The sequence below is a fragment of the Salmo salar genome, chromosome ssa09 (assembly GCF_905237065.1).
Source record: "Salmo salar chromosome ssa09, Ssal_v3.1, whole genome shotgun sequence".
Classification (NCBI taxonomy): Eukaryota; Metazoa; Chordata; class Actinopteri; order Salmoniformes; family Salmonidae; genus Salmo; species Salmo salar.
In genome coordinates, this window is record NC_059450.1 from 122,396,059 (window position 1) to 122,415,258 (window position 19,200).

General features: G+C 48.8%; 1 protein-coding gene across 6 annotated transcripts in view; it reads right to left on the reverse strand.

Annotated features, from left to right (window-relative positions):
• Positions 1-2,309: 2,309 nt before the first annotated feature.
• The window catches only part of LOC106612603 (alpha-actinin-4), a 41,709-nt gene continuing 24,818 nt past the window's right edge, over positions 2,310-19,200 (reverse strand). The window contains exons 5-22 of one of the 6 annotated variants that reach the window (XM_014213912.2): positions 18,390-18,477; positions 17,297-17,375; positions 17,111-17,192; positions 14,081-14,166; positions 13,030-13,122; positions 10,643-10,873; positions 10,197-10,344; positions 9,673-9,823; positions 9,364-9,472; positions 9,002-9,142; positions 8,417-8,599; positions 8,028-8,162; positions 7,587-7,766; positions 7,006-7,152; positions 5,384-5,464; positions 4,920-4,985; positions 4,408-4,566; positions 2,310-4,269 (exon numbers count right to left, since the gene is read on the reverse strand). In XM_014213912.2, the coding sequence (XP_014069387.1) occupies positions 4,111-4,269; positions 4,408-4,566; positions 4,920-4,985; positions 5,384-5,464; positions 7,006-7,152; positions 7,587-7,766; positions 8,028-8,162; positions 8,417-8,599; positions 9,002-9,142; positions 9,364-9,472; positions 9,673-9,823; positions 10,197-10,344; positions 10,643-10,873; positions 13,030-13,122; positions 14,081-14,166; positions 17,111-17,192; positions 17,297-17,375; positions 18,390-18,477 (2,318 nt within the window). In that variant the 3' untranslated portion in view covers positions 2,310-4,110. Of the gene's footprint in view, positions 4,270-4,407; positions 4,567-4,919; positions 4,986-5,383; positions 5,465-7,005; positions 7,153-7,586; positions 7,767-8,027; positions 8,163-8,416; positions 8,600-9,001; positions 9,143-9,363; positions 9,473-9,672; positions 9,824-10,196; positions 10,345-10,642; positions 10,874-13,029; positions 13,123-14,080; positions 14,167-15,460; positions 15,547-17,110; positions 17,193-17,296; positions 17,376-18,389; positions 18,478-19,200 lie in introns of all 6 variants that reach the window. The other 5 variants (XM_014213911.2, XM_014213916.2, XM_014213915.2 and 2 more) reach the window with 5 other exon arrangements.

A 19,200-nucleotide genomic window follows, 5' to 3' on the forward strand; every position in this document is an offset into this window, starting at 1 on the left:
TATATTTGGCCTTGTGTTACTGTCCTGCTGAAAGGTGAATTTGTCTCCAACTGTCTGTTGGAAAGGAGACTGAAGTAAGTTTTCCTCTAGGATTTTCAATGAGCTTAAATCTATTCCGTTTCTTTTTATCCTCAAAACTCCCTAGTCCTTGACCATGACAAGCATACCCATAACATGATGCTGCCACCTGATGCTGCCAAATATGAAGTGTGGTATTCAGTGATGTGTTGGATGTGCCCTAAACATTACATGTTGTATTCAGGACATAAAGTTCATTTCTTTGCCACATTTTTTGCAGTTTTACTTTAGTGCCTTATTGCAAACAGGATGCATGTTTTGGAATATTTTTATTCTATACAGGCTCTTTTCACTCTGTCATTTAGATTAGTATTGTGGAGTAACTACAATGTTGATCCATCCTCAGTTCCATCACAGCCATTAATCTCTGGTGAAAACCCTGAGTTGTTTCTTTCCTCTCCAGCAACTGCGTTAGGAAGGACGCCTGTATCTTTTCTAGTGTCGGAGTGTATTGATATATAACCCAAAGTGTAATTAATAACTTCACCATGCTCAAGGGATATTCAGTGTCTGCTTTTTGTACCCATCTACCAATAGGTGCCCTTCTTTGCGAGGCATTAGAAACCCCCCCTGGTCTTTGCGCTTGAATCTGTGTTTGAAATGATCTGCTCCACTGAGGTACCTTACAGATAATTGTGTGTGGGGGGTACAGAGGTGAGGTAGTCATTCAAAAATCCATTATTGCAGAGTGAGTCCATGCAACTTACGTGACTTGATAAGCAAATGTTTACTCCTGAACTTATTTAGGCTTGCCATAACAAAAGGGTTGAATACTTAGACTCAAGACATTTCAGCTTTTCATTTTTTATTAATTTGTAAACATTTCTAAAAACATAATTCCACTTCGACATTATGGGGTATTTTGAGTAGGCCAGTGACAAAAGTCAAGAATTGTGAAAAAAGCATCGTAAATATTTGCCTTGAGGCAAATTTCTGGCCTGTGGTCAGGGCTAGTTGGCCAGTGTTTGTGTACTCCATAAACTGCCTCCTCTTTAGGGAACATTGGCTTTATAGACTGGTTTATAGATATGGTCCCTACTCACTGATCTTGGATCAGTTTGTCATACTCTAGTACTGACCATAAACATTTAGGAGATACAACTAAACTGACTTTAGGTAATCACTCAGAGCTCTATGACTCAAGAAAACAAGTATATGCCCTTAATTCATGGATGTAGCCAATCTCAATGAAAACGGTTTCAGCACTGCTTGAGATGGCAACCACTGCTTTATGCCTATTACAGTCTACTTCACTCAGCTAGAACACAGATGTAATATAAAACGTGAGGGCAAAACTGTATATTTTAAACGCAACAAGATGAGCAGCACGCGACAGGTGAAAGTGAGCACCAGCATATGTCCCACTGCCACAGTCCAGGCGTGTGGCGCCGCTAGAGTTGTTGAACCGGCTTCGGTCTCTGGCAAATCGCCAGCCAAGTCAGCCTTTGGTAGAGCCGTTAACGCGAAACAAGGTTAAAGGACAACTATTTATATTCTTTCTTTTCACTTTCAGCAGGGCATTTTGTTGGTAAGCGGAAGATCTCTTCACATGTGGGACGACAAACGGGTAGTTCCCATATTATTGCGCTTTTCCGCAAAACCGGTGGCAAGTGATGAATAATCAGGAATAGTTCACGGAGAAATGTCTTCAAACCTACACTATAATTGTAAATGTGGTTCTCGGTCCTCCTGGATTTGAGTGCAGACAATATGAGCATCTAGATCTCCCCTGTCAAATCCCTACATTGGCTTTATCCCCAAGTAGCCAGCCCCCTTCTGTTCGACAACAACTGCTGCACAACGGGAACGAACCATACTTTAGGCCTACTTGTTCACAGTGGGCTAGTGTATGAAAAGTAGTTATAGCAAACATCGTCTTTTTATTGACATCTACTAGTGTTTTATAAACGTTAATAGGCCCATTTGCTGAGGTAAGAACAGTCTACTCCTGGTGGTCTATCTACTACTAGGCTACCACTACCGGTGGTCCTACGTCCCCCTCACGTGGACATAACCATGCAGACTAAGCAGCCCATAGGGCAAGCAGCCGACATTCACTTATTCTACCAGGAGGAAATTACCATTTGCTTATTTAAAAAATATATAGTATGAGTAGACCCATTAACTGTCCAGAATCATATATTACTAACAATAACATGTATTACATAGGCTATGTAGATATATTTAGAAGCAGACCTAGAGAAGGGGGAAAAAAGACAACCAAGTCGTAGTATTTTATAAGGAAACTTTATGTGTGCTTGTGAAATTCACTTTTAGACAGAAGGCCGTTTTGCAGTTTCCAGTACAGCAGATAAGGTTTGATATTAAAGAGCACAAAAATGAAGAAATCACAATTACAAAGTTCAATGCTTTCTAACCAGGCATGTAAAAGTACAAGCTTTTGGCCCAAGTCTTATTTTTCTCCAGTCCCTCTGGCTGCTTCCCCCTAAGCTCCTCAACCCCTCTCCTTTACAAATATTAAAGAAATAAAACAAACATCTTGCACTTAATTTAGTCAATTTCTTCAAATCAATTCCTGCCATCTCTCTGAACTCTGATATTGGATATAGATGATTGCATAGATTGGTAGTCAGTCATTTCCTTTTATTTAAGACATAATGGAATGTTTATTAAGACTCTGGCCCCCTCCCTTTGCCCTCCTTTACACTGGGTCCCTGCCCATTCTGCTGCAGAGAGAAGACAGACAAGGAGATGGAGGGATGAAAGAGCGAGAGACAGGGCTGTAGCCACTAACAGGCACATTTTTAGTACTCCCATTGTTTCCAACTTCCTCAGGGAACTGTCTAAAGTGGTGTTCCTATAGAAACAATTCAACTGAGGATAGTGGTGGGCCTTCACTTTGTCCATGTAAGCTTTACATGACCTGACATGCTGTGCTTCTTGGGGATGTTATTTCATATGAAACTATAATAAATGAATAGATTGGGTAAACAAGAGCATCTTATATGCCTCCATGTCAAAGTGATATATCACGAAAGCAAAGTTTCATAAATGCCAACATGTTTATGTCAAGTGATGTTCACATAGAAGCTATAAAGGCCTCACATATACTTCAACTAAATTGTCACCATATCTTCAATCCGACAGGATTCCATATTTGACCGTTGAAAAAAATAACAAAAATAAACCTTTACCCAAATGGAGACTCACAGTAACTCAAACCTATCTACGGTACTCAATGTGTGAAACTGCTATTGTTTTTCCTTTTAAAAATGCCACTTGTTTTGCCCTACAAGCCTGCGATGAGTATTCTGACTGTGTTGCGTACTGGAAAAATAAGTATGTACAGCACTGAACCCAATTACTCACATTTGCTGGAGAAAAGAAACAAACAGGAAAAGGAAAGAGTTGAGGTTTGCAATCCAAGTTCCAATTATCCAGCAAAATGTGGTACGGGTACATGTCATTATTCTCTGTTCAACCCCCTGCCCCCCCTTCATATATCTCTGTGTTCTAATACGCAACCCCCCCCCCCCCCCCGCAAGATAAAATAAACAAAAAAAATTGTATAAGAATCAGAATATCTTGTACACCGTCCCCAAGGCAGAGGGTGAAGATGGGACTTGCACTACAGAGCAGTGTCCTCATTCCGTTCTGACCCAGAAGGGCACCTGTGGTTGCTTGTTTTCACCCCATAACATGATGTGCATTTGATTCTAGTTCTGTGAACAAAGTTGCACTCATTAACCGCTTGTTACAGCTAACGAGTTTGAGATGAAAACCTGCACTCAGGGGCACTGCAGGACCAGAACTTACAGGGAGCAGTAGAGCTGTCCACCAATCACTTCCCAGGACTCTCCACCTGCAGCCCCTCCCTCTTCTACAGAGCCAATCAATCCACTGGCTGCAGACTCACTCCCCTCTTCTCTCCTCCTACTGCTCTCAGTGACTGCAGGCTATATCTACAGGGGTGGAGAGTGTCTGCTCTGCATTGGGCCTGGCAAGCCTCCATGTACCCCCCTTCCACCCCAAACCTCATCCCGTCCCCATCCCTCCCCCTGTGGTGTGCTCCTAGAGGTCACTCTCCCCGTAGAGGGCGGTAGAGAAGGACATGTAGTCGAGGGCTCCGGGCTTCGCGTCGGGGCCCGAGTAGGGCGCCATGCGGGCGATGCAGTACTCTGCCTGGTCTGGAGGCAGCTCACGCCTCAGTTCCTCAGCAGTGATGAAGTTCTGACAGAGAGAGATGGGAGGAGAGGGAGGGACGGTGAATAACAGAGTGATAGTTGTGTAATAATAGTTTGTCTACTTCAGCTGTCTCAAGTAGCTGCATCTCTCACACACACACACACAATACCATTCCACCCCCACCTTGTCTGCAGCCAGGATCTTGAAGGAGGCGATGACCTGGTCAGCTGTGTCTGTGTCTGTGGTCTCCCGGGACATGAAGTCTATGAAGGCCTGGAAGGTGACTGCTCCGCTGTTGTTGGGGTCCACTATGCCCATGATGCGGGCAAACTCGGCATCGCCCTGGAAACCACCGCCACAGGAAAAACACAAGTTAACCCAGACAGAAATAGGAAATTCGAGGGCATCATTGACCAATGACCAACCTCTGAGCAATATTACCACTAATTAAACATTTAACATCAATTTGAGTTGAATTTGACAACAAGCCTCAACGATAAAGATTGTGTTAATATCTGCTTAGGGGAAGGGTTGTTAAGAGGGATTGTGTTACAAGAGACAGTTACTACACATTAAACTTACCATGTCATAGTAGCTACAACAGTAAGGGTCTTACTCTAAACTCAAGACAGAGGGAGAAAAGATTGAAAGGAGAGAGAGAGAGAAAGAGAGCAGAGAGAAGCGGCAGGCAGTACCAGGCTGTTTCCAGTCGCAACGAGCAGAGCGCGGTAATTGTCCATGTCCATCTGCCCTGTGCGCTTCTGTTCTCAGGGACCGAGAGATGGAGAGGAGGAGGAACAGATATGGAAGGAAAAGAAGAGCAATAGAGTGTGAATTCGAAGAGGACAGAAAATGAAGTGAGGAGGAAGACATGAGCAGATAGATGCATGGGAAGAGGAGGAACAAAGGAGGGGAGGTGCAGAGGTGAGTAATGTGAGGGGAGTGAAAAAAGAAAATAAAAAAACAACGTTATAAGAGAAACGAGTCAAATCAAGGTAAACAAAACAGCAGTGTCGGAGCTGAGGCTAGTGGGTGAAATGAGGGTGAATGACAGCACAGGCAAGGAAAGAGCCAGGAAGAGAGCGGCCCCAGCAGGTTAGACGGGTAACAGCAGCCCCTCTCTCCTCCGCTCCCAACCCAGCTTATCTGTGCTCCTTACCGCTTTGTTATTCTCCACGTCGTAGCCCAGGCTGATCAGGCACGCCTTGAACTCCTCTGCCATCAGGGCCCCGCTGTGGTCCTGTGAGGTCACCACCAGCCAATTACAGCGCACACCGCGATGACAGACACCAGGATGGACCAAGCACAACAGGATGCCAGGTGGGAGTGGTCAGGTGATGGGATCATGACATGCAAGATGAGGGTGATGGACAGACAGACAAACGGATGTTCGATGTTAAACAATGACAACACCTTATGGGGGAAACACATCTGTGATGCTAGACACAATGACAGGCACACCAGTGACCATGAGGGGCCAGCGTCTCCAAAGGAGAGTGAAGGCAATGTTCTGTAAGTGCTTAGGAACACGTCCGCGATACACAAGTACTGTTTAACCCTCTGTCTGTCTGTACACACACCTTTATGTAAATAACAAGTCCTGGAAGATCACCATAGTGCTAGTGACAGGACAGCTGTGTTCCAAATGGCACTCTATTCCCTAGAACCCTGATATTCACCTCTGAAGGCAATTCCACTGCTTTAAATAATAATAATAATAATAATAATAATAATATTCCCCTGTAATCAGGGACTGATTTAGACCTGGGACACCAGGTGTGTGTATTAATTCTCAGGTAGAACAGAAAACCAGCAGGCTCTGGACCTCAGAGTAACAGCCATATGGGCCCTGGTCAAAGCACTGCACTATAAAGGGAATAAGGTCTCATTTGGGACGCAGGATGTGTCTTGATGCTGAACCAAACACGGAATGCATAAAGACTGAGGTGAAGTGATGAGATATGGTGTTGTGGAATGTGTGAGGTGAATTCAGGGGTTACACCCCCCCTCCCCCTCAGTGCAGACAGCCCTACTCTACACAGCCCCAGCCCCACTCTACACAGCCCCACTCTACTCTACACAGCCCCAGCCCCACTCTACACAGCCCCACTCTACTCTACACAGCCCCACTCCACTCTACACAGCCCCACTCCACTCTACACAGCCCCACTCCACTCTACACAGCCCCACTCTACTCTACACAGCCCCACTCTACTCTACACAGCCCCACTCTACACAGCCCCACTCTACACAGCCCCACTCTACACAGCCCCACTCTACACAGCCCCACTCTACACAGCCCCACTCTACACAGCCCCACTCTACACAGCCCCACTCTACACAGCCCCACTCTACACAGCCCCACTCTACACAGCCCCACTCTACACAGCCCCACTCTACACAGCCCCACTCTACACAGCCCCACTCTACACAGCCCCACTCTACACAGCCCCACTCTACACAGCCCCAGCCCTCTCCAACCAATGGTGAAACAATACTAGTTCCACCTGTGAATGTCAACAAACAGGTTAATCCTCACAAGTCTAGTCCATGTCTTACTCCCACCGGAGTTTCCCTTCTGAAATAAGAGGGGGGACTTAAGTACTATGCATAAGACTTAAGAATCTGCACATACATGAGTTAAGAGTAAACCCCTCTTCGAGTAAGACACTCAACTGCAAAAGCTGGTGGGCAATAACAGCCTTCTCCCAGACATTTTTTTAAATGTTATTTTATACAAAAAGAAGCCCTCCTGTTCCCTCTCGCATGTTGACCCCTGACCTTGTCAAAGTGGTTGAAGGAAGTGCGGTACTCATGCAGCTGCTCCTGGCTGATGCCCTTGGCGTCGCGGGTCAGGATCTGGTTCTCGATCTCGTTGATGGTGCGGGCGATGGTGGTGAGGAGCTGCTCCCAGCCCACCCGCAGGTGCTGGGATGCAGGGAAAGATGGAGAGAATATATGTTGAAGGTTAACCACATGCAGAAGAAACAGTATTGAGTAAGGAGGAGAGATAGTAACAAGTGTAATGGACAAACATAGATCTAATAGAGGAAAGAAAAAACCTCCAGGCTGTCATTGTAAATAAGAATCTGTTCTCAACTGACCCACCTGGTAAAATAAACAGGTCACTAAAAAAATTAAATAGAACAGATGATGAAAATCAGCTAATAATGGTGAACAATAGTGACCTATATCAGACAGAAAAAGAACCAACAGATAGTGCAGAGCAGGGTAACATCCCAAATGGCCCCTACTCCCTACATAGTGCACTACTTTCAGTACCAGCCCTAGTCAAAAGTAGCACACTATAAAGGGAATAGGGGGCCATTTGGGCTGCAGAGAAAAGTGTTTTGTGTAGCTACCTCCATGGTGTAGGCGGTGTATTTGTTGTCAAAGATGAGGGCCTCCTGGATGAGCTGATGGTCTCCCTCCAGCTGGTCGATGTTGGGCTTGTACTCGATGATGCTCTGCTCATACTCTCTCAGGTTCACCAGCTGGTCCTCCAGAGTTCCATTCATCTCAATGGATATCCGCCCAATCTCCTGTACACACGCAAACACAAATATTCACGGATTAGATCACCAAAAGGCCAGGGCCGGCGTGTATTCACTAGGCACCAAACGGAAGAAAACAGTAAGGGTCAACCTGGATGTTCAATTTAGTTTTCCTTACAAAACATTTTAAAACATTTTCTGTTGACTGCCATTATGAACACGACCCAGGAGGCACAGAGACAACAGAGCTAAGGACTAAGAGGGCTGGGTCAGTCTTATGTAGTATGGGTTAGGGTGCCTTTACTGTACCTCCATTTTGGTCTGTATCCAGGGCCCGACGATGTTGGCCTGGGTGGCAAACTTGCGGCGCAGGTGGTCGTTAGACTGCTGCTTGGCCAGCTCCTCCTGCAGGGCCCGGTCACGCTGGGGCACCAGCTGTTCCACCTACAAACACACCAGATGGGGGCGCCAGTCAGCACAGCACACACATTCCTATAGTAGCAGCAATGCCACAAGGCTGAGGCTCACTCAGGAGCCTGTTTTAGGTTGGTTATTAACTACCACAAGGAAACCGAAATAATGAGATATATATGAGAGAGAGAAAGAGATAAGATTTTGATTCAATTAAAACTGGCAAAAGCACACATCGCAGAGCATATGAACATACAGGTACACATTGAACACGCACACACACACACCTTGTGCCACTTGTCGTCGATACTCTTGGGTGTGATGGTGGTGTAGGGGTTGCCCCCGCTCAGCTTGATGCCGTTGTACTGGGCAATCTTCTGCACCTCGGCCTGAATGGCCTGGATGGCCTCCCGCTCCTTGTTGGCCTCTGGGAGGGTAGACTTAAACTGCTCATGGGCTGTGATTAGGCCCTGTAAGAGAGGAAAGGGAAATGAGAGGGAGATGTAAACGAAGGAGAAGGATGGGAAATGAGGTGGACAGAGGGAATGGGCAGATGAAAAGAGAGATCAGCATGTACCCATATCAGTCAGACGAACCCGTGGATGCCATACGTTACCAGTATTTTCACAAGCCAAAGCTAAGTAGCATTAGCGCAATGACTGGAAGCCCACAGGTACAGTAGTAGTTGCTACTGTACCCGGTCGATTTCCAGTCATTCTAAACGTTGGTTACCCAGTGCGAGACTAAATGACACCTTCACATTGACAACCTACTGTTAACAGCCCAGGTCATGATGATACATTGTGATAGTGGAGACCCTCTGGGGACGTAAAGCAGTAAACGGTTGGTGATGAGTGTAACTAGTCTTTTACCTGGATCTCTTCGATGTTGTGAACGATGAACATGTCCTGCAGGTCCTCCATGGCCCCCTCCATCCAGTTGTTGAAGGGTGCTGCCCTCTTGGCGTACTCCAGGTACAGCTCGTCAATGGACTCCAGCTGCTTCTCTGTCCTCTGTGGGGGGAGAGACTGGGGTCAGGTGCCTGCTGGGAACACTAGAATCTATGTGACAGGGATTGAACATGAGACACAGAAGTGGGGTAAGGGAACCCTGGTAGAAAGTCTGTGTGTGTGTGTGTCTACACATTTTTGCAGTGTAAACGTGTCCTTGTCATGACCTTAGAAGCATGTCATGTATGAGTATGTGTGTGAAAGGTGGCTGGGCGGGGGCGTACCTCCAGAGACTCCCTGCGGCTCTGGGTGAGAGACCCCAGGGCGTCCCACTGCTCACAGATCTTCTGACAGCGGGCATTCACACTAGGAGAGTCGTAGTAGTCCAGCTCACTGAGGCACGGGGAACACATACGTGGAATTATTATCTTTACACATGAGTCCTAATCAACCTGACCACAATCTCCATCCTTGTATTCTCCTGGATTATTTCTCCATTCATCTCTTCCTTCCACGATATCCCATCCTCTTTCACCCCTCCATCTGATTTACTCCATCCCTCCATAGACTCCTCAAATCCCTCCCGCTCTTACTTGAGTTCCTGTGCGATGGCAGCGATCTGCTCCACGCGGTCCTGGTGGGCGGCCAGGTCAGACTCAAACGCCTCATGTTTCCTCAGCAGAGCCTTGACCTCCGACAGGCTGGCTGTCTCATAGTCCTTCTGGGTCAGCATGGCCTCCTTACCTGGGGAAGGAAGGGGGGGGGGTTAAAGACAGTAAGCCTCAAGATATCCAAACCAACTCACTCAAAACCCTTACTTCTTCAATATATTATCAATATGGTAAAACTTCACCTAGTTCTTTGAGATCTATAGGAAGCGGGGGAATCTAGGTGTCTAGGTAGAGTACGGTTGCAAAATTCCAGTAACTTTCCCCAAATTCCAAAGTTTTCCAGAAATCCCAGTTGGAAGATTCGCAGAATCAGCAGGGAACAAGCAGGAAATCCAGAATCCTCCAGAAACGAGTTCTGGAAAATCTGTGAAAGTCACTGGAATTTTGCAACCCTAAGGTGAGGGAAAGGGACAGTGTAGTCTGTACAGTAACTAGTGTCTCCATACCATCGGTCCAGGACTCGTGGATGGTGGCTTTCTGACGAAACTTCTCTGCCAGGTGGTCCAGTCTCTCCAAGCGACGGATCTCGTTGAGCATCCACTCCTCGTAGCCCTTCTCAGCCCCCTCCAGGTTGTGCCATGACCCGTTGATATCCTGTAGCCAGGGAGAGGACACCGATCCACCATACAGCAGAAAGAACACTACACTGTATAACAGCATGACTCTCGCTAGTGCAATTTGTTTATAGATGTATTTGCTGTTATAAGTCATGTTGTCATGTCTTTTTAAAATGTCGCAAGCCAATTTCCCATTGTGGGACAATAACGTGAACTATTATAATGATCTAAAGAATAATGATAGTGAAATGATACAGAAGGGTTTGGATGGCATCATTGGTACAACTGCTCTACATGTTTAAACAGTCTCTGTGTCCATGGCCAATCCCACTCACCGACACCATGCGTCCCTCGGAGGGCATGAAGGCGGGCCTGTTGCTCAGCCTCAGCTTGGTCTGCAGGGTGTTGAAGTTGATCTCTAGCTGACACTTCTCCTGCACCTTGGGGGGCTTGTGGACGCGGCGGTAGCCCCGGAAGTCCTCCAGCTTCTGCTGCATCTCGGCCATGGTCTTCTCTGGAGCCCGGTTCTCCAGCCACGGGATGGTCCGGCGGATCCACTCCAACAGCTAGGGCAGAGGAGGAGAGGGGGATGGAGTGATACAAATAACAGAGAGAAGTGTGAGAGAAAGGAGGGCAGATGTTTTATGGGAGATATGAATAAAACTGCACAAGGTAAAAGGGAAGTTTAGTGGAGAAATTGCCTATTTGGAGGTGATGAGAGGAAATAACACCTATGGAAGTTACTAGAGGAGCGAGGAAACATGGACAGCCCATCAGAGGGACACAGCAACATTTCTCACTGACAGAGAGTAGACGTGTGGTGAGGAGGGAGGGAGGTACAGACAGACAGACAGTGGTGTGGTGAGGAGGGAGGGAGGGAGGGAGGTACAGACAGACAGAGTGGTGTGGTGAGGAGGGAGGGAGGTACAGACAGACAGTGGTGTGGTGAGGAGGGAGGGAGGTACAGACAGACAGAGTGGTGTGGTGAGGAGGGAGGGAGGGAGGGAGGTACAGACAGACAGACAGTGGTGTGGTGAGGAGGGAGGGAGGGAGGGAGGTACAGACAGACAGACAGTGGTGTGGTGAGGAGGGAGGGAGGGAGGGAGGTACAGACAGACAGACAGTGGTGTGGTGAGGAGGGAGGGAGGGAGGGAGGTACAGACAGACAGACAGTGGTGTGGTGAGGAGGGAGGGAGGGAGGGAGGTACAGACAGACAGTGGAGGAGGGAGGGAGGGAGGGAGGTACAGACAGACAGTGGAGGAGGGAGGGAGGGAGGGAGGTACAGACAGACAGTGGAGGAGGGAGGGAGGGAGGGAGGTACAGACAGACAGTGGAGGAGGGAGGGAGGGAGGGAGGTACAGACAGACAGTGGAGGAGGGAGGGAGGGAGGGAGGTACAGACAGACAGTGGTGTGGTGAGGAGGGAGGGAGGTACAGACAGACAGTGGTGTGGTGAGGAGGGAGGGAGGTACAGACAGACAGTGGTGTGGTGAGGAGGGAGGGAGGTACAGACAGACAGTGGTGTGGTGAGGAGGGAGGGAGGTACAGACAGACAGTGGTGTGGTGAGGAGGGAGGGAGGTACAGACAGACAGTGGTGTGGTGAGGAGGGAGGGAGGTACAGACAGACAGTGGTGTGGTGAGGAGGGAGGGAGGTACAGACAGACAGTGGTGTGGTGAGGAGGGAGGGAGGTACAGACAGACAGTGGTGTGGTGAGGAGGGAGGGAGGTACAGACAGACAGTGGTGTGGTGAGGAGGGAGGGAGGTACAGACAGACAGTGGTGTGGTGAGGAGGGAGGGAGGGAGGGAGGTACAGACAGACAGTGGTGTGGTGAGGAGGGAGGGAGGGAGGGAGGTACAGACAGACAGTGGTGTGGTGAGGAGGGAGGGAGGGAGGTACAGACAGACAGTGGTGTGGTGAGGAGGGAGGGAGGGAGGTACAGACAGACAGTGGTGTGGTGAGGAGGGAGGGAGGGAGGTACAGACAGACAGTGGTGTGGTGAGGAGGGAGGGAGGGAGGTACAGACAGACAGTGGTGTGGTGAGGAGGGAGGGAGGGAGGTACAGACAGACAGTGGTGTGGTGAGGAGGGAGGGAGGGAGGTACAGACAGTGGTGTGGTGAGGAGGGAGGGAGGGAGGTACAGACAGTGGTGTGGTGAGGAGGGAGGGAGGGAGGTACAGACAGTGGTGTGGTGAGGAGGGAGGGAGGGAGGTACAGACAGTGGTGTGGTGAGGAGGGAGGGAGGGAGGTACAGACAGTGGTGTGGTGAGGAGGGAGGGAGGGAGGTACAGACAGTGGTGTGGTGAGGAGGGAGGGAGGGAGGTACACAGACAGTGGTGTGGTGAGGAGGGAGTGAGGGAGGTCAACAGACAGTGGTGTGGTGAGGAGGGAGGGAGGGAGGTACAGACAGACAGTGGTGTGGTGAGGAGGGAGTGAGGGAGGTAAGACAGACAGTGGTGTGGTGAGGAGGGAGTGAGGGAGGTCACAGACAGTGGTGTGGTGAGGAGGGAGGGAGGGAGGTGACAGACAGTGGTGTGGTGAGGAGGGAGGGAGGGAGGTACAGACAGTGGTGTGGTGAGGAGGGAGTGAGGGAGGTACAGACAGTGGTGTGGTGAGGAGGGAGGGAGGGAGGTACAGACAGTGGTGTGGTGAGGAGGGAGGTACAGACAGTCGTGTGGTGAGGAGGGAGGGAGGGAGGTACAGACAGTGGTGTACTACTCACGTCACTGGCCAGCTTCTCGTAGTCCTCCATCAGGTGCTCATTCTCCTGGTTGACAGCCAGCACCTTGCAGATCCTATTGGCTGCAGTCTCAGCCTATCACAGATGAGAATCGTCAGCAGTGCAAATACAAAAGGTTGCTTGTTATGGATTAGGTCGCCAACGCCAAGGAGCATGTGCACAAATGTGTGTAGCTTTTACCAGAGTGGGGTCAAACGTACAATTCAGATCAGCTGTCTACCAGTCGAAGACAAAGACAAATGCAGTGCAAGCTCAAACTGAAGGTCCACCATGTGCTGGCCTTACTTTTAACTAGACGGAGTGGAAGATGTCATTTCAGCTACGAACATCTCCGTAAACTGAGTGAACACACAAAAACCACACACTAGCCGTGACTTGCACTGTATTTAAACACCGTGCACATACGCAAATCCGTTGGATGGCTGTACAGTAGTAAGGGTATACGCTAACGCAGCATGCTACAGCTGACAATGGTTAGTTCCATGTACTGTGTGCGCCAACTTCACACTGTGGCCTCAAAAAGCTACATGCTTCTCCTATACAATGGGAGCATTCAGTCTGGTTCTGTACCGCTTTTGTCCACATCAGCTGGTGTGTTTAGGGACTTAAAGTTAAAGCACTGAAATAAAGAAACAGTAAGAAAATGTATTACGCCTTGGAACTTTAACACACTATGGAGTAGTCTCCACATAAACACACATTATACACATGGAAACAGTTTCAGTATTAACATTTGAACCGTCGTTAGCAGCGCTTCCCACAGATCAGTTGAAGCTTATTTCAGTCACTTCATAACTGGTTAGTTAGAGTAACGCCGTAACTGTAGCTATGGGAAACACTGCTAATGATCAATCAACAGGGGAAGAGTCGGAACAGGGAATTTAGAGTAAGGAGGAGCGGTTTTGTTGTTTCGTAGAAGTGTAGTGTGAGCCCAAAGCGTCAGTGAGCATCCTTGGCCAGTGTGACATTGCCAGTGACCCTGGCTGGTGTCACAGAGGTTAGGGGTTAAAGGTTGCGTAGTGGCGGTGCTCACCTTCTGGGCGCCAGAGAAGGCGTGATAGAAGCAGGAAACATAGGTCATGATGGCCTTCTCGTCGGGCCTCAGCGTGCCCACGATGTCTACACAACCACGGCCAGGCAGTGAGCGGAGTGAGAGAGAGAGAGAGGTGGAGAGAACGAGAGAGAGAGAGAAGTGGTGAAGCCAAGCTACCCAAAGCCAGAGGGTCCCGCCACACAGTGAGGTGGGGGGGTGAGATGAGGGGTGGGGTGTAGTGAATGGAGTAGACGCCGGACTCCATTGCTGCTGCCCCCTACTCTGGGGACTCCAATGAAGCACTGTGGAAGGGGGGGGGGGGGGGGTCGCTGTGGGGTTACCATGAAAGAGAGAAAAAACGAGAGAGACACAGAGAGAGAGTCCACCTCAGGAGACAGGAGGGGTCTGCCGGGGCCACAATGCGGAGGTTGGGACACCCACCATTTGGATTCTAATATTTAAACTGTCAAGCTGGTAACAGCAGAAAAGGTCCTCCTGGTCATAAAGCTAAAGAGAAGGGTACACTAGTCTAACCAATGTCCATACTGTTTCTGGATTAATGATTGTTTTCCAAAATGAACAAATGATTGCCCAAAGGACTGCATGTTAACCAGCACGGGTCCACTAGCAGCTTACTGTGGTGTTCTGTAGTCAAGGCAACAGTGGGACTGTGGCAAACAGTTCTGCATGCGCACACACCTCTCCTGAGACTGGAGCTCATAAACAACTTCTTAATGAATAAAAAACTAATTACAGCGACATTAAAAAACATGCCTGTCAGCAAGCTTCCTGTTCTCAGTCCACAGGGAGAGGAAGAGTGGGGAAAACAGAGGAGTGAAAGGAGGAGAGAGAGAGAGAAAGGGAAGAGAACGGTAAAGAGGAGAGGAAAGCGAGAGGAGAGGATGAATCCAGCAGACAGAGAGAGAGAGAGCCAGAGGCGTTGTGGTGGAGGGTGAAATCAAAAACACACAAAACATCTAGAAAGAGTTATGAAGAGTCCCTCTGACTAGCCTACCCTCTGCTCAGACAAACTGACCCAGGGCTGATTGTATATGATCCATTTAACTAGGAAGGAGCCCCGACGCCTGATCCACTCCAACTGAATCTCTATAGATAGACAGGCCACTACACAAGAGCAAGAGGGCCCTGTTATTACCAGCAAGACGTTAAGAGACTAAGTCTTAGTGTGTGTAGTGTGAGGAAGGAGTGTCCAAAACCAGCTCCCGGTGAGGCCGACGCCAATGCTGCAGGAGAAAGCCATGCTGGAAAGGAGAGGAGAAGAGGGTGGGGTAGATGTGAAGGACCGGACAGGACCAGGGGGGGTAGGGTTAGTATCAGGGCAGGACAGGGGGGGGTAAGGTGGGATGGGGTAAGGGGTACCTTCTGGGCTCCAGAGAAGGCATGGTAGAAACTGGACACATAGGTCATTATGGCTTTCTCATCCGGACGGGCAGTGTTCACAATGTCTGTAGGGAAACCACAGTTACACACATACAGGCAGACAGGGACAGTTATACACAGAGGAAGAGACACAGACAGGGACAGTTATACACAGAGACACAGACAGGGACAGTTATACACAGAGACACAGACAGGGACAGTTATACACAGAGACACAGACAGGGACAGTTATACACAGAGACACAGACAGGGACAGTTATACACAGAGACACAGACAGGGACAGTTATACACAGAGACAGGGACAGTTATACACAGAGACAGGGACAGTTATACACAGAGACAGGGACAGTTATACACAGAGACAGAGACAGTTATACACAGAGCACAGACAGGGACAGTTATACACAGAGACAGACAGTTATACACAGACACAGACAGTTATACACAGAGGAGAGTCACAGACAGGGACAGTTATACACAGAGGGAGAGTCACAGACAGGGACAGTTATACACAGAGGGAGAGTCACAGACAGGGACAGTTATACACACATACAGGCAGACAGAGACAGTTATACACAGAGACAGACAGTTATTCACAGAGACAGACAGTTATACACAGACACAGACAGTTATACACAGACACAGACAGTTATACACAGACACAGACAGTTATACACAGACACAGACAGTTATACACAGACACAGACAGTTATACACAGAGGGAGAGTCACACAGACAGTTATACACAGAGGGAGAGTCACACAGACAGTTATACACAGAGGGAGAGTCACACAGACAGTTATACACAGAGGGAGAGTCACACAGACAGTTATACACAGAGGGAGAGTCACACAGACAGTTATACACAGAGGGAGAGTCACACAGACAGTTATACACAGAGGGAGAGACACACAGACAGTTATACACAGAGGGAGAGACACAGACAGTTATACACAGAGGGAGAGTCACACAGACAGTTATACACAGAGGGAGAGACACAGACAGGGACAGTTATACACAGGGGGAGAGACACAGACAGTTATACACAGAGGGAGACACACAGACAGGGACAGTTATACACGGAGGGAGAGACACAGACAGGGACAGTTATACACAGAGGGAGAGACACAGACAGTTATACACAGAGGGAGACACACAGACAGTTATACACAGAGGGAGAGACACAGACAGTTATACACAGAGGGAGAGACACAGACAGTTATACACAGAGGGAGACACACAGACAGTTATACACAGAGGGAGACACACAGACAGTTATACACGGAGGGAGACACACAGACAGGGACAGTTATACACGGAGGGAGACACACAGACAGGGACAGTTATACACAGAGGGAGAGACAGACAGACACTTCACAACAGCTATTGAAACTGGAGGATGAGAAGGTGAGAAGGATGAAGGGAGGGAGAGGGAGGAGGGGGGGCTGAGGCTAACGGTCTGTGTGTAAGGGTGACCACACCAGCCGTGATGTCACAACACATCCACCTGCACACTGGAGTCATGGAGTCTTGGGATGCAAGAGTAGTCAGATGAATGAATACAATATGAATATGCAGAAACACTCTACAATCACAACACAGCAGGAGTAACCGTGCCCCGTGCATACCTTCAGCGTCCATCATCTTGGGAATGTCCAGGTACTTCTCAGCCACCTCAAAGGCATTGTTCAGGTTGGTCAAGGGGTCATCCTGAGCAACCAATCAGAGGGTGAGAAAACAAGCCACGGACGTGTCGTGCAATCAAAGCGAGGTGTGTGAGTGTGTGCTGACGGAGCATGTGCTGATCCACTCACCTTCCTTAGCTTGTCGTAGTCAATGAGCTCTGGCCTGTGTCTGTGGATCAGAGCGTTGAAGGCAAGGCCGTCCTTCCAGCTGTCAATATGAGATCAGAGAGAGAGGCAGAGAGCAGAGAGCAGAGAGGAGGAAGAGAGCGAGAAGAGAGGAAGAGAGCGAGAAGAGAGGAAGAGAGCGAGAAGAGAGGAAGAGAGCGAGAAGAGAGGAAGAGAGCGAGAAGAGAGAAAGAGAGCGAGGAGAAAGAGAGCGAGAAGAGAGAAAGAGAGCGAGAAGAGAGAAAGAGAGCGAGAAGAGAGAAAGAGAGCGAGAAGAGAGAAAGAGAGCGAGAAGAGAGAAAGAGAGCGGGGTCAGAAAGGGACAGTTGTGGCCTCCCGAGTGGCACAGTAGTCGACGGCACTGCATCGCATCACTTCAGACTCAGGTTTGATCCCAGGCTGTGTTGTGACCAGGAGTCTCATAGGGCGGCGCACAGCGTTGTCCAGGTTAGGAGGGGGGTTTGACCAGGTGGGGCTTTACTTGGCTCATCGCGCTCTAGCGACTCCTGGTGGAGGGCCGGGCGCCTGCAGGCTGACTTCGGTAGACAGTTGAACGGTGTTTCCTCCGACACATTGGTGCGGCTGGCTTCCGGGTTAAGCGGTGGGTGTTAAGGAGCGTGGTTTGGCGGGTCATGTTTCGGAGGATGCATGACTCAACCGTCGCCTCCCCCGAGCCCGGTGGGGAGTTGCAGTGATGAGACAAGATGGTAATTGGATATAACGAAATTGGGGAGAAAAGACATTTTTTTTTATAATAATAAAATACAAAAAAAGGGACAGTTCTATGCTGCACAGCCATAGGTTACGCACATGCTTCTAACATCTATCCTACGTTTCACCAGCAGAGGGCAGTCTTCCTAGAAGAGCTGGTGGAATTTGCTGGAGTGTGTGAGTGATGCAATGTTTGAACAGGCTTCACTACTGTGGAATTTTTCAGAGGTCAAACAATGTCTGGAGAAATACTATAGCCTGTTCCGTTCTCAGGTTCTGTTGTCAGGCATAACGTCTAGCTGCTGTCGAGGCTGTGTGTGTGTGTGTGTGTGTACATGTAGGCTACCTGATGTGGAAGTTCTGCACGTTGACGTTTTTGTAGGGCGCGGTCTTCCTCTGGCACCACAGGAGCAGGCCCTCCTTGGCAGAGGTCTCTGGAAAGGGGAGAAGGAGTTAGATAACAGGGATATCCAAGTCCTAACCGGGAGGTCCAGAGGACTGCTGGTTCTGTTGTCTCTGGTAATTCATTGCACCCACCTGGTGTCCCAGGTCTAAATCAGGTCCTGATTAGAGGGGAACAATGAAAAAAGGCAGTGGAATTGGCTTCAAAGTCCAAATGTGAATTTGAGGGGTCTATGGTATATCCAAATAGCACCCTATTCCCTATATAGTGCACTACTTTTGACCAGGAGCCCTATTCCTTATATAATGCACTACTTTTGACCAGGAGCCCTATAGTAATAGGGTGCCATTTCAGAGTCAGATGCAGCCTAGACCTAGTTTCTACTGTGTTGGAGTGTGCAGTATGGATAGCTAACGTGTTTAACTTCTCTCCCGGTCACAGATGAGTGCAGTGGAGCTGGGGAAGCTAGGGTTAATGAGCTCTCCTGCCATTGTCTCCTAGTCAAGTGCCAGTGAGAGCAGAACAGGCATGTAGGCCAGACTTGTATTCACTTGGCTAGGCTCACTCAACCTCCTGTGGTCTCAGCAGAACAGAGCAGGGGAGTTGTTTTTAGTGTGTATAGTATCTGAGAGCCCCGGTTGCTTCCACTTCATTTACCTGTGGAATCCCCTCAGCACAGCTGTTTTGAGTAAGAGTGTGTGTGAGAAAGAAGAGGAAGATACCTGCTCAGTTAGTGGCATAAGAACACAGAGCA